The sequence below is a fragment of the Pelophylax lessonae genome (genome assembly GCF_965119305.1).
Source record: "Pelophylax lessonae genome assembly, chromosome: 7".
Classification (NCBI taxonomy): Eukaryota; Metazoa; Chordata; class Amphibia; order Anura; family Ranidae; genus Pelophylax; species Pelophylax lessonae.
The window spans coordinates 179,285,161-179,300,707 of NC_138774.1; the positions used below are offsets into that span (position 1 = coordinate 179,285,161).

General features: G+C 44.3%; 1 protein-coding gene across 8 annotated transcripts in view; it reads right to left on the bottom strand.

The window, feature by feature from the left end:
* Window positions 1-410: 410 nt before the first annotated feature.
* VAV2 (vav guanine nucleotide exchange factor 2) overlaps window positions 411-15,547 on the bottom strand; it is a 480,427-nt gene continuing 465,290 nt past the window's right edge. For 5 of the 8 annotated variants that reach the window (XM_082264462.1, XM_082264465.1, XM_082264464.1 and 2 more), the window contains 3 exons: window positions 9,272-9,358; window positions 1,168-1,322; window positions 411-716 (listed from right to left, as the gene is read on the bottom strand). In XM_082264462.1, coding sequence (XP_082120588.1) covers window positions 669-716; window positions 1,168-1,322; window positions 9,272-9,358 — 290 coding nt within the window. In that variant the 3' untranslated portion in view covers window positions 411-668. Of the gene's footprint in view, window positions 717-1,167; window positions 1,323-9,271; window positions 9,359-15,547 lie in introns of those variants that run through there. The other 3 variants (XM_082264466.1, XM_082264469.1, XM_082264467.1) reach the window with 2 other exon arrangements.

Sequence of the window (15,547 nt, forward strand, 5' to 3'; positions counted from 1 at the left end):
AGCCAAACACTAACCATGAGTGAAAGAAACGATTTTGTGTTATCATTCATATTCTCGGAGAAATGGCCAAGAAATCAAATTCTGCCAAGTTATGTAAACTTATGAGCACAACTGTATGTTCCCACCCTCAAACACACAAAAAAAAAGCCTGGAGTTGGGCTTTTCAAGATTTTCCTTATCCAGCAAAAAGGAGTAACTGGCCCACTGAAAGGCCAAACTTTCTCTGCTTTTTGGCAAATGCTATAATTAAAGAAAATTCTATAACTTTCCCACAACTGATTGGTGAAGAAATAACAGGTCCTCTTTTAAGCCAACAAAAGCAGCTTTCTTGATCATCAGAATCTCTTAACTATATGAAAGGAGAAAGTGGGCCTATCCCTGTCGAAGCCTGAAGGAAGAAAATGCAGCCAGAGACTGATTTATTTCAAATTTTTTTTTTAAAATAGGCAAAATCAACATTCCATGTTACAGTTCCACTTTCCGTTCCACTGCCATCAGAATTATAAATCTTATATACATGTAATACCAACAAGGAAGACCATCGGGCAGGAGAAGAGGCATGGACAGTTCATTAGCCCGTGCATGGGCTGCAGGGGTCTCATCCATTGTTTGTGCAAAGAATTACAGAAGTCTGGAAGGGGGTGTAAATTTCACCCATGGGCCCACCGTCACTGAACACCTTCCTCTTCTACATAGGTGGAGGGGAACCAGCCGATCTGTGCAGAGAGACCACAGTGAGTTCAGATGAAATAACAGGCTGCACACCTATTGTACAAAACATTTTATATACAAGTAGCAAAGGAAAAGCACTGACTATAAAAAAAAGAGCATCCTCAAATCTCTTTAGATTACAGTGTTCCGCAGCCCTTTGCTCTGATCAGTAATGAGCAAGCACATGCAGTGTCTGCTTCTCCTCAGGATGTTGTCTGTCCATGTTTCCCTGGCAATGAACTTGTATCTTTAGTGTTCAGGTATACAGTGGATATTAAACTAAACTGAATACATAACTATTGCTTTCAGTTTTATTGAAAATAGAACTATTGTTGTCAGCTTGATAATATACTGTATATTATTAACATCATCTTTATGTATCCCTGCAGGGAAGCAGTGGCATAACATGCCAGTCATTGCTGCCATAAACTATCAATGGTTAGCTTCTGCTCTTACTTTTCCATTTGTTTCTCCTTTCCACCAGCCCTGGTCTCCTCCCATCCGACTGTAGATTTTCACGATGTCTCCTTCCCGTAGAGACAGCTCTCGCATGTCCCTGGCGGCAAAGTTGTACCTGGCAACTGCGGTCCCTATAGGACGAGGTGTGAACACTGCGGAGAGAGACAGGAAATGATGTTACAGCACCAGCAAGCCCAAGCAACAGAATATCAGTAATTATACAAATACTTTACTTTTACAAGCAGTTTCAGGTTGGGTGGTGACTCTGGTCAATACATTGATCTAACGGGGGAAGACAGCCAAAGTTTATTCCACATAGCTACCCCTGTATTGTGTGTAGGTTGTTAGTGTTTAAATGTTTTTTTTTTTTCTCTGGTACTAATTTGAGTTTGGTGGAAAATGATACAGGTGTAACAGTATGACACAGAGAGAAGTGATGATGAGCAAATGTCAGAGATGAAACCCACGTAACACCATTACTGAAGACATACCATGTATTGCCGGACCCCCTAATCTCTGTCTATAAATATTGTAGATGGCCTACACCATACTTTATGGTTTTATTTTACGAGTTTTCGAATGTATAGAACACATTTTCTCTACCTTTTTTCTTATTTATCTACGTGAAGGTGAAACAGAAATGACAATAAAAGGCAGGATTCCACAGGCAGCCTCATGTCCTATACAAGCAAGAAACACTGTGGAGAGGGGTGGGATCCTGGGATCTGTGGCTATCCACTACACTGAAGCACGAGCCAACAGAAAAGGTAGCTTTATGTAGGCCTCATACACAAAAACGTGTCCTCAAGCATAAAATCTCCAGTGCTTTCCCATGCCCAGAGGGCCGCAGCAGGTGCTGCAAAATCTGCTAAAACAAGTGAATGGTTGTACAGCTATAATGGTGTAAAAATTATTTCTTTTTTACTGGCGTCACCTGCGCATGTGGTAACAGTGTACACAAAAATGGTGTGTTTGGGGAAATATGCCATACGTGCATGTGCAAGTAAATTTTGATGCATAATGATCAGTTACACAACAGTACAACCACGTACAGCCATTCCACTTGGTATTGGCAGCTGTATGCAAGCACCTGTTCCTACCTGAGTGCTGGAGAGGGAAGAACTCTGTGATTGACAGAGGATGGCAATAGATGGATTCCAATGATTCCAGGGAATAGCAGATATGGAATCTGCCTACTGCTTTCCGTTGTCAACCACAGCAAGGCAGACCTAATGGAAAACTACTAGCCTGTTAAGAGTTCCCTATCAGGCGCCACCCATGGTCAGTTCAGTATAACTGCATCATTGGTAGCTAGGATATGGGTGGCCTTCGTCCTAGCAACCAATTAATTGAATCTAGAAAACATTCAACCAGATTAAGTAATGAACAACACCCTCCCTATAAGCCAACTCTGAATTTGTCTTAAAGCCGTAGTACAGTCTACTGTAGTTTGTTCTCTTTGGGATCCCCAAGTGGGTTACGCTATAATGTACTAGTATGCACAGCATACCAGCATATTATGGCACCCTTACCTGTCAATCTGGGCTTTGTGCCCTGTGTCTTTGGCCACTTGAATGGCTGGGTCAGGATGACAACTTGAGTCACATCGCAGTGGCACAGATCGGGAGGGGAAGGGGGTGGGGCGTAAATGTTCGCTGAGCTGCGTTGCTCAGTGTACATCACGGCTGACAAGCAGAAACCTTTCACAACGCTGACTTTTCTACCAACAGTTTAATTAATGCCAGTTTGCTTATCTGAGAACTGGAAGTTATTCTTTTAGAATCTGTCCCGGCCATATTGACAGATTCTAAAAGTTTCAGTAATAAGAACTACCTGAATCTGGCATGTGTCAGTATTTGTACCAAAACTGTCACACAACTTTCATGAATCAGGCACAGACAATGTTAAGGGGACCGTACCGCCATAAAAGTAACATTACTCAGTGGCGGCTGGTGTATACAGGGCGCAGGGGCGCCGCCCCCCCATCCATGCGTCCGGCCTAATCTGCATGCAGGGAGCCGGACGCATGGAGCTTAATGGGGTTTTTTTTTTTTATCACCTGATTAGAGCCAGAGGCTCTAATAGGGTGATGCAAAGGGTGGTCCCGGGGCGCAGAGCAGTGAGCCCAGAGCCCACCCATTGTGTGACAATAGCGAATGAAAATTCGCTATTGTCACACCGATCCTCCTCCTGGCCAATCAGGAAGCCGGTCTAATACCCCATGCCATTGGCCGAGGAGGCGGGAGCGGGAGGACCAGAGAAGACGCGCCGCCGGAGTTAGGAGAAGCCACCCGCCGGGAGTCCGGGACTGAAGAGAATAGAAGCCGTCGCCGCCGGAGTGAGAAGAAGCCGCCCGCCGGGAGTCCGGGACTGAAGAGAAGAGAAGCTGCCGCCGCCGCCGGGCTGCTACAGGTAAGTGCACTGGTCTCGGGGGGGGGGGGGGGGGCACGCACGCTGAACTCTGCATTGTGGGGGCACGGCACAATGTTCATTGCATTGAAGGGGGCACACACGCTGAACTCTGCATTGTGGGGGCACAGCACAATGTTCATTGCATTGAAGGGGGCACGCATGCCGAACTCTGCATTGTGGGGGCACGGCACAATGTTCATTGCATTGAAGGGGGCACGCATGCTGAACTCTGCATTGTGGGGGCAGGGCACAATGTTCATTGCATTGAAGGGAGCATGCATGCCGAACTCTGCATTGTGGGGGAACGGCACAATGTTCATTGCACTGAAGGGGGCACGCACGCTGAACTCTGCATTGAAGAAGGCATGTACGCTGTTCATTGCATTAAAGGGGGCATGTACGCTGGTCACTGCATTGAAGGGGGCATGTATGCTGGTCTGCATTGAAGGGGGCACACTGGTCTCTCTGCATTGAAAGGGGGCATGCTGGTCACTGTTTGGAAGGGGGCACGCTGGTCACTGTGCATTGAAAGGGGGCACGCTGGTCACTGTGCATTGAAAGGGGGCACGCTGGTCCCTCTGTATTGAAAGGGGGCACGCTAGTCTCTGCATTGAAAGGGGGCACACTATACCTTAATTACTGAAGGCCCCTTTCACACTTTTGTGACCTCAAAGTCACGTAATTTTTTACAGCGTTTTTTGCCGCAAAGCAATGCCTATTACATTTTTCTGTTTGCGCCCCCCCCCCCCCAAAAAAAAATTTTGAGCAACAGCCGCCACTGACATTACTGTTTTTTTTTTATGGTTGTGAAGGGGGAGAGATTGGCTTTACTAATCGTTGGTAGTTAATTGACACCTTCCCCGTTGTCGAAATTTGTATAGAAAAGGAAGAGGGGGTTTCCAGATCTGTCACAAATGAACAGAAGGGAACCAGAGGGGTTTAAATGTGCCACTGATTCAATAACTTTTTCCAGATTCAGTCCGTATTTAAAAATTCATAAAAAGATTTTTATTTCATATGTATTAAAAACAGACGAACATACATATTTATTACAATTTTATATACATGCATTGTACAAAGAATAGAATACTTAAACTTCAACAACCCCACAATGGAACTGTATGAAAATACAGATAGTTGCTGGAACTATGCGTTTCGCTGTGAGTGCTTCCTCAGGCTCCAGCTGTTTCAGAATATTCTTAATATATATTTGAAACATATCCAAGGTTAATGCTTTTAAGTATACTAAAATGAAAGCATTAACCTTGGATAGGTTTCAAATTATTTACATTGTTGGCTAACATATGTACTGTTTGCTTTGTAGATTTTCCATATATATACATTTATGAAGTTTTAAATACGGACTAAATCTGGAAAAAGTTATTGTATCAGTGGCACATTTAAATCCCCTCTGGTTCCACTTCTGTTCATTTGTGACAGATCTGGAAACCCCCTCTTCCTTTTCTACTGTTTTTTTTAATTCCCATGAGTGTGTGATTTTTATTATTATTATTTTTTTTTTTTTTTAATATAGCCTTTACAACTGCTTAAAACTACTCACTTCAAATTAATATAAAAAAAGACAAACAGGTTATACTTACCTGCAATACAAATGCACAGAGCAGCCCTAAGCCTCCTCTTCTGGGGTCCCCTGCCAGCACTGTCCGCTGCTCCTTCTCCTCTGTGCGCCGCCAAAAGAAGCCACTTCATATGGTGGCGCACATGTGGGCTTGCCTCTGAGCCAGACTGTGTGCACCTATGGACACATACAGTGTGGCTCAGCCCCGCCCTCTCCTCACATGATTTAATTGAGAACAGCAGGAGCCAATGGCCTGTGAGAGGGAAGAGAGAGAACTATCGCTGCTATAGACAGACAGTGTTCTGAATCGACACAGACAAGTGTTTAGAGGGGATGTGGAACACTTAGTGGAATATCTTGGCTTTCAAGTTACTACAAAGCTCTGAGACTTTGAACTAGAAGCCACATTTTACAAAGAGTAAGCAGACATCATGCCAGAATTCTGCTGGAGACCTGTAGGAAATACATGCAGATGAGGATACGGAGAATGGACAGGAGGAGGTAAGAGGCAGGGTGGGTGAAGAAAAAGGCAGAGCAGGTGAGGAAATGATGTACTAAATATGGAGAAGATCTCACCCACTGCTACATTTTTTACTAAAGCAATGCTTTTTAGTTGTAATAGATTTTTCTAAATGAAATACATAATGACTCCATAGCCTGCAATCAAAAATTTAGTTCTGTTCTGTCTCCCATGGCATTGCAATTAAACCCTCTGCTGGAAGATAGAGAGCACCATGGCTGAAAAACAGACATTTTAGTAAAAGTTGCTAATACAAGCCTTTAGATTAAAGTTGCCTAAAGTGGGGAAAAGGTAGTATTTAACTTCATCTCCTTGGGATAGTATATAATTTATGTTTAATATATTAGGAGATGAAGAGCTATGGTCTGCAGTACCTAAGCAACCGCATAGCTGCTAAAAGCTGATGATGAACTGCAGTAGATTTATACTTAAACTATAGTGTTGCTACATACTTACAGTATCTGGTACCTGAAACTTTCATGCTGCAATACCTACAAACAGCCACAAGATGGTGCTGTTCACTACACTACAAGTGGCATGTCACACTTGAATCAATTTAAAGGCTAAAAAAACATTTCTTCTTGTAAAGTAGTAAGTTACAAAGAATCCATATTTTGTTTTGTGCATTGAAACTGTTGCATTATTTTTCATATATTTAATAGGAATTAAAGTGGTATTAAACCTAATTATAGAATATTGCAGTTTACTAATCTTTAAATGTGGTGGCTGCATTTTTTCCTTTAGGTTAGCATGTCCTTTACTTACGGTCTAGATCACCAGGTGGAAACAAAAGTAAAAAAATTAACAGATGTAGCCCCTCACCTAAGAATTGGAAAGCTGCGATATAATAAATGTTTATTTGGGGATTTAATACTGCTTTAGTCCCGGTTCACACTATTGCGATGTGGGAACACTGAGAATATACTGCGTGTTCCCGTATCGCATCCGCAGCACAGGCAGTTCACACTGCCATATGCGATATCCTGGGGGTGTCAATTCAAAGTCAACGACACCCCCAGATCAGATTCCATATCGCAGTGCGATCTGACAGTTCGTACAGGAATTGGATCGCACTCGTGTGAACCACCATGCGATCTAATTCTGCTGCGGACCAAAAAAAGGGTCCTGTGTGTGTTCACTGCGATTGCGGTGTGAATTCAGCCATACAAACTGTATGGCTGAACTCGCACCGCACAGACATCGCATGTGATTTTGGGAGCAGTGCGCTCCGAATAATATGCAATGTCTGTGATCGCATTAGTGTGAACCGGAAATTAAGTATAGTGACCCTCAGTGGAGATTAGAGTGGTTATGAACCCAAAAACAAAAATGTAATATAATGTAGTTTACCAATCCTTAGATATGGTGGCTGCATTTGTTTTATTTCTTTAGGCTTTTCCATTATCTGACCTGGTGATCACGCTGTAACACACTTTCTACCTTAGACAGGGGAGCCAACCGCCTGTAAATGTGTTTGAGTTCGCCAGTCTCAACTTGAATTGGTTGAGAGAGAAAGGGCTCAGCTCCTTGTCCCAGGGGTGTGTGTGTGAGACTGCGCCGTTTTTCAACTTTTAATAAGAGAAACTGCAAGGAGGGGTAGTGGCCTCAGTTTCCCACCACACAGGACTATTTATGCTGCAGTACAGTGACAACACTACTAAAGGACAGTATAATAGCTCAATGCCACAGAGCCACTGCCCTGGCCAAATAGAATGCAGGGCAGCTGGTCAGTCACCCTGTAGGGGGTTGGTAAAGTAAGGGGGAGGAGTGAGGACACAGATACAATGTTCCCCTTTATGTTAGTGTCCTCACTCACCCTTACCTTAGTGTATTCACTCTGCAGACTCTGGTGTAAAGGATCACAAGACCACCCCACACATCAGAGTTCCCCCTTACAGTGCGAGGGGAAACTCTGTGGATTCTAATGTAAGGAGTAATTCTGCAAACTCTGAGTTGGGGGGGGGGGGGGTCGAACTGGTGACCAAAGATCCCACTGCATCAGAGTTCCCCTTTACACAAGAGTCCGTAGCATTCCCCCCCTTACATCATGGTCCGCAGTATTCCCCTTTACGTCAGGGTCTGCAGAGTTTCCCATTACAATGTAAGTGGAAACCCTGTAGACCCTGGCGTAAAAGGATCCTGCGGACCATGATGTAAGGTTGAACTCTGGGAACCCTGGTGTAGAGAGGAACTCTGGTGACTTTGATGTAGCGGTGGCTCGGGGGACACCAATGTATGGGGGAACTTTGTGGACCCTGATTGTAAGAGGGAATGCTGAAGAAACTTTGGTTCAAAGGGGAACTCTGTGGCAAGCAGAGACTCTTGGAACCCTGATGTATAGTGGAATGCTACGGACTTTGATAAGGCGTGACTCTGATGTGAACAGAGGGTGCATCCTGACCGCTGCACTCTTGTTTTGTATATTACTCACTCCTGTACTCTAAAAAATTATGTTGTACAATACATAGTTCTGATCACGGTGTTCATTGTCCTAACAGTTGCTGGTTTTATTGAAGTTCTTCTTGAAGGTAGGCTTAGTCAGAAAAAATTATCCCCTTTTTATTTGCATAAAAGCATATGTAATGGAGATGTTTAATTTTTTTTAAACGATCCTTTGTTCTGAGGTTTGTGTCTTTGAGGCTGTCAGTTGTTGCACAGTAAATAGGAATATCTTGTGGATACAAGGAATGTGCTATGTGTGCAGTGTATACAGTGACTAAGCACAGATTCTGTTTAACGATCTCCCTTCAAGCCCCTCCCACTTTTTGGGAAAACCTGCTCATGCATAATGTTCACATAACTGTAGACATGCTCACATTCTGTTTTGAGTTTATTGTAAAGCCAGGCAGATTACTTGTTATGAGTATGGTTAGTGTCTACATATTGTTTATACTGCCTTGAAATATCAATTATCTTAGATTATAATAGGAGTTTGTCATATTTCAGAATGTCAGTAAATTTTGCATGTATTGACTATAAAAGAAAACATGGAGGGATGGCAACCCTGGTCTTAGAGGGTCTGCATTCTGAAAGAAGCAGTAAAACAGACACCTTTGGACACGTAGCATTGTCAGACTGGGGAGAGCATAGTGTTAGATTAGCAGATTTAGATGGATTTGACTATTAAATTTGAAGCTGAACTCCAGAAAACACTTTATAAGCAAATGCAGCAACATTTTTTTTCTTTTGGGATAAATGTTTTAGAAAAATGAATAAAAGTGGATCATTGTAAGCATTGTAAGTGTTAATTTTTTTTTTTTTTCAACCTTCTAACTGCCACTTTTGCTGGACAGCTTGTGTCTGTTAAAGGACGTTAGAAAATAACAGGTCTTACTGGCCTGGATCACCGGGTGAAAAACAAAAAAAAAAAAGGGGAAAAATTCAACCATCACATCTAAGAATTGGTAAGCTGTAATTAATTGCATTTTTGTTTTGGGGGTTTAATACCACTTTACGTCTGCTTATCATTAAATGTTTAACATGCTTGCGTTATATACAATAGTATCAGAGAGCATATGTTTAATCAGTCATTGTATTGCCTTCAAACCCCCAACTAGGAGTGGCTGTGTTCATTAGGATAAATGCAGTACCTGACCAGAATGGAGTGGACGGATTCTGACAAGGGAAGTTGTGGCCCTGAGGACTGAGAAAAGAAAAGTTGTAGGAAGCACAGGAAGCTGCAAAAAGTTTAGAGAAAATATAAAAGGTAGAAGAACAGAAAGTAGTAAAAAAATAAATAAAACAAATAAGGCAAAGTGGGTCTGCAGATTAGAGCTTTGGGAAAGGGTTAAAGGCACTGCGTATAACACCACCATTCAGTTCTATGACTGTTCTAGAAGAGCTCGGTTTGAATCTAGCAGAAATGTGATACTGGACATACACTCAGTCTGATCAACCTAATTTTTACCCATTTTTGTAACTGTTCAGAAAGTTGCTTGATAAATATGAGTGTCTGGCCGACCATATTACTACTCTAATAACAATTCTATAATATATACAAAAGGCTTTTTTACACCATGCGCTAAGACCTGTGTTTTTTTTTCCTGTACCTGTTAAACACAGGTCGCTGTATAGCAAAAAAAAAGAATACAATTGTTTTATGTGTCTTGTTCACACCACAACATTGGTAAGGTAAGTCCTTATGTGCACAGGATGTTTTTTTTCCCTCCCCTTGATGCCTTTGCTCTAGGAGAGGAAAAAGCAGCCTAAAAAACACGCCCAAAGCTGCGTTTTGCAGACACGTTTAGGTGCGTAAATCATTTGGGCGTTCATTCTACTGGCCAGAATATGAATTAATTTTGGCCATTGGAATGAATAAATGCTCAAGTACTAAAAATGTGCCTAGCGTTTTCTGTCTAAAAGCTCCTTTTCTGAATGTGCAAGTAATGTTTTCTTTTTTTTTTTTTTCCAGTCTCTATATTCTCCTCTTCTAATATCCCTGTAAATATGTGTCCATGGCTACACAGACAGAGATAAAGGTACACTTTGGGGCTAAGGGGAAGAAAGAAAAAAAAGTTAAATGCAGGTAAAAGAGACATGTTTTATGTTCTGTGTGCATTAGGCCTTAGAGTAAGCTGCACATGGAAGAGCTTTGAAAGGAGAAAAAAAAATGTATTTCACAGCATACTTACCAACTAGCCATAAAAAAAAAAACAAAAACAAAATGACACTAACAATTTGTGTTAAAAAAAAAAAGGGATTTTTGACTTACCGTAAAATCCATTTCTCTGATGTTCATTGACAGACATAGCTCCTGATAACCATTGGGTTATACTGCCCACTACAACACTAGGTAGAAAATTATTCTGGCTACACCCACGGGCAGTCCCAGGGGGCATACTCCCTCTCTCTGCTATAGCCACCAGTTTTGTTACAAGCAGTATCAGGAGAATTATAACTCCACAGAGGGGTGGGTGCTGTGTCCATCAATGAACATCAGAGCAATGGATTTTAAGGTAAGGCAAAAATCCCATTTTCTCTTTGGTTCATTGACGGACACAGCTCCCGATATACATAACCATTGGGATGTGCCAAAGCAGTGTTAAACATGAGGGGTGGGAACAAGAAAAAAATTCCCAAGGCTAAACAATAGCCAACCAGGCAACAGGAGCTCAACCAAACAAATGGAGCCCACCTGAAAAAAACAACACACTCTCAAAGAGGATCAGGTCCTCTTAAAAGCAGCCTCCAAAATCTTGCGGCTAAAAGAAGCATGCACAATGCAATAGGCCTGAACTACCGTCTGTCTGATCCATCTGGAAATGGTGGCAGAGGAAGCAGACAACCCTTTTCGAGGTCCATCCGTGAGCACAAAGAGAGAGTCTGACTTCCTGAAAGACTCCGTAGCTGCCAGGTACACCCCAAGTGCCCGGACCACATCCAAGGCATGCAAGGCAATTTCCTCTGGATGTTTAGGCCTGGGACACAGGGAAGGCAACACAATGTCTTAATTGTAAAGGGCTAAGTTGCGCTAATCTGTGCTATATCGACAAGCGATAATCAAACAAAGCACAGTGATTGATAAACACTTAAATGTCCACAATGATGTCAAAACATGTAATCCAGATGACAGACACAGTCCAAATTCCAGAATCCCAGGGTCAGATGAACAAAACAACTTTCATATAGTCTCCTTACCGGAAAACGGAATAGAGTTCGCCCAAAAACTCAGATGATGTTAAATCAACCAGCCTCAGATCGATATGCTCAGATTATCCTCTCATTGACAGGTGGCGATCTCCACAAGTCTGGGCGTTGAAGAGAGGAAAGTGCATCACATCGGGCGTCTCATTTCCATCTCCCTCAAAGATGTAGCAGCTTTTTGTTGGAGGGTTCTCATAACTTTCTTCAGTGATTTTTGTAAAGGGAATTTTGTACTCCTCACAGTATTCAACCGTTTTTTTCACCGTCTCGAATGGATCTCCTGCACTGAAGTCAAAGGACAAAATCAGATCTACTTTGCGGTGAGGAGGTAACACTAACGGGTACGGAGTATTAATTTCCAAACCGGCGTCCACCAGACAGATCTGCTCTTTATGCAAGAGGTCGCAGTCTTCTGGGATTTTATCTGGCTGGTATCAGGGATACTGCTGCTAAGCTCCCCAGGTAAAAGGAAGTACACACCACTGTTGTTTTTTTCCCCCTTTTTACCACAGCCATAGGCCTATTATTAGCCGTAGGAAAAAAACTGTTGTTTTTTTCCCCCTTTTTACCACAGCCATAGGCCTATGGCTGTGGTAAAAAGGGGGAAAAAACAACAGTGGTGTGTACTTCCTTTTACCTGGGGAGCTTAGCAGCAGTATCCCTGATACCAGCCAGATAAAATCCCAGAAGACTGCGACCTCTTGCATAAAGAGCAGATCTGTCTGGTGGACGCCGGTTTGGAAATTAATACTCCGTACCCGTTAGTGTTACCTCCTCACCGCAAAGTAGATCTGATTTTGTCCTTTGACTTCAGTGCAGGAGATCCATTCGAGACGGTGAAAAAAACGGTTGAATACTGTGAGGAGTACAAAATTCCCTTTACAAAAATCACTGAAGAAAGTTATGAGAACCCTCCAACAAAAAGCTGCTACATCTTTGAGGGAGATGGAAATGAGACGCCCGATGTGATGCACTTTCCTCTCTTCAACGCCCAGACTTGTGGAGATCGCCACCTGTCAATGAGAGGATAATCTGAGCATATCGATCTGAGGCTGGTTGATTTAACATCATCTGAGTTTTTGGGCGAACTCTATTCCGTTTTCCGGTAAGTAGACTATATGAAACTTGTTTTGTTCATCTGACCCTGGGATTCTGGAATTTGGACTGTGTCTGTCATCTGGATTACATGTTTTGACATCATTGTGGACATTTAAGTGTTTATCAATCACTGTGCTTTGTTTGATGATCACTTGTCGATATAGCACAGATTAGCGCAATTTAGCCCTTTACATTTATTTCTTTGTCACAAATTAAGTTGCTGCTGTTGTCTATTAGTTAGCGCAGTTATATTTCCTTTTTTCACAATGTCTTAATTCAAATATAAATCAGAGACAACCTTTGGAAGGAACGACGGACAGGGGTGAAGAACCACCTTTATCCCTGTAAATCACCAGGTAATGTGAACGACAGGAAAACTCCGCCAGTTTCGACACCCTGCGTGCAGAGGTGATAGCCACTAAAAAAGGCCACCTTCTGAGACAGCGTAAGCAGCGGAATCTCCTGAATATTTTCAAAGGGAGGCTTCTGTAGAGCTGAAAGCACCAAATTAGGATCCCAAGGCGGCAACAGAGCCCGCACTGGAGGAACCAAAAGAAAGGTACGCACCAGGCCAAAAGCCATTGGAAGAAGACTGCCAAAGCCAACCCCTTACCCTTGATGGTACTCAAGGCCAATTTCTGTTCAATGAAGGTCAAGATCTAAGCCACTGAGAAGGAGCGAGGAAGAACCACAAGAAACTCACACCACGCAATGTACGTCTTCCACATACAATGGTAGATTTCCTAGCTTTCAACAGTGTAGGAATCAACGACTCAGATAGACCCCTATCCTTCAGCACCTGACCTTCAACAGCCAGGCTGTCAAAGCCAGCGCCTGTAAAGCAGGATGGAAGATCGGTCCTTGGGACAGCAGATCCTCCCTGAGAGGAAGCTGCCTAGGAACGTCAGCCACCAGCCACACCCGATTGGCGTACCAAGCCTGGCAAGGCCAGTCCGGAGCCACTGAGATGACAGGAATCCCTTCTGCATCGATCCTGCGTAGAGGTCTGGGCAGAAGCTTGAGAATAGGGAAGGCGTAAATCAGACGATACTGACCCCCATGGGGCCACCAGCGTGTCTGTGGCGTCTGCCAGAGGATCCCTTGACTGAGTCTCTAACCTCTGCACCTTTCTGTTGAGTCGAGACAGATCCACCTCGGGGCGGCCCCACCGGAGACAAAGCTGATCTAACCCCTCCAGATGAAGGGACCACTCCCCATGGTCCAACGTCTGCCAACTGAGGTAATACGCCTGCCGATTTTCCACCCCGGGAATGTGTACGGCGGAGAGGGCTGGACCTAACCATTCCACCCACCTTAGAATGCCGGCTACCTCCAGAGCCACCAGGACACTTCCTGTGCCCCCTTGGGGATTGACATAAGCCACGGCTGTGGCATTGTCTGATTGAATGCGCACTGGACAACCCTGAAGACGATCCGTCCAATGATCCAGACACAGTCTGATCGCTCGGAGTTCCAAGACATTGATCGGGAGTCTGGACTCTTCCAGTGTCCAGATCCCCGGAGCAGAGTGCTTGCCGAGGACACCTCCCCAGCTGGACAGGCTGGCATCCGTGGTGACTACTGTCCAATGCAAGGGGAGGAAGGATTTTCTCAGCTGAAGTGCCGGAGAATGAACTCACTATATCAAGGACTCCTTCGTGCCCCGACTCAGCTGGATCTGATTGTCCAGAGACTGCAGAGTCTTGTTCCATTTGGTCAGATTTTCCCTTTGCAGGAACCTCGTATGGAACTGTGCAAATGGAACTGCCACGAAAGTAGACACAATCAGGCTCAGCACCCGCAAGCACGTCCGGAGGGATGACTATTTGTTGGACAGCAGGAGGCGAATTGCAGCCTGCAATTTCTGGAGTTTGTCCAGAGGAAGGAGCACTCTGGCTAAGGCCGAGTCCAGAGTCAGGCCCAGATAGTCCACCATTGTGGACAGAACCAGAGCAGACTTCTGAAAATTGTGATCTCCAGGTTCTCCATCAGAACAGAGGGAGACTCCGCTCACAGAAGGAGATCCTCCAAGTAGCCCAATACCGTGATCCCCTGTTGGCAAAGCAAAGCTAGCCACGGGGCTAACACTTTTGTGAAGACCCGAGGAGCAGATGCGAGACCAAAGGGTAACGCAACAAACCGATAATGCTCCTCTCCCACAGCAAAGCAAAGAAAACGCTGGTGACTGGAACATATTGGAATGTAAAAGGTAGGCATCCTTGATATCGATAGAGGCATGGAAATCCCCCTGACGCAGGGATGCCACCACCGTTCGAATGGATTCCATTCTGAACTTCTGTACCCACACAAAGCAGTTTAGCTCCTTGAGGTCCAGGATTAGATGCACTTTGCCTTCCTTCCTGGGGGCTGTGAACAGGTATGAGTAAAAACCCTGAAAACGTTCCGAGGTCGGAACCGGGACAATCACCCCTTGAAGGAACAGGTCTTGTACCACCCCAAACAGGCCCCCCTGTAAGCCGTCTGGGGACAGGCACAAGTTGGAAGGAAAAAACCTTGCTGGGGAACAAGAGCGAAACTCGATCTTGTAGCCGGACCAAATTACTTTGTGGACCCACTTGTCTTGCACCCTGGAAGTCCACGGGTCCCGGAAACCAGCAAAGATGTTCCCCTCACCCTTGATATGGGTGAGGGTGCACCTTCATGCAGAAGTAGCCTTGTCCATAGGTCTGGAGAAGCCTGGTCTGCCAGACCAGGTTCGTTTTGAATCCTCCAGAAGAGGCCCTGAAAGGCTTCAAGCCCTTGTCAGTAGACCCTGAGGGATGAAAAAAACTTGATGAGAAAGAAGGCCGACGTCTATGACAAGGTTCCTTGCCCTTGGTAGCCTGTAAAAAAAAAAAAAGTACTCTTCCCCCCTGTGAGACCTTCAATGATGTCATCCAGGGTAGCTCAAAACAGGCGATCTCCTTGAGTCAAGGCCTTTTTTGAAGTCTGCTCCGCAGACCAACACTTGAGCCAAAAGACACGCCGAAGGACCACTGCCAAAACAGAGAGGTGAGCCATCAGGGGAGCCGCATCTAAAGGGGCATCACAGATAAACTGCAGCCCCTGGACCAGCTGGTCCGACAGCTCGGCAAAGGTTACGGGGAGCTGTTCCCCCTCCAGGT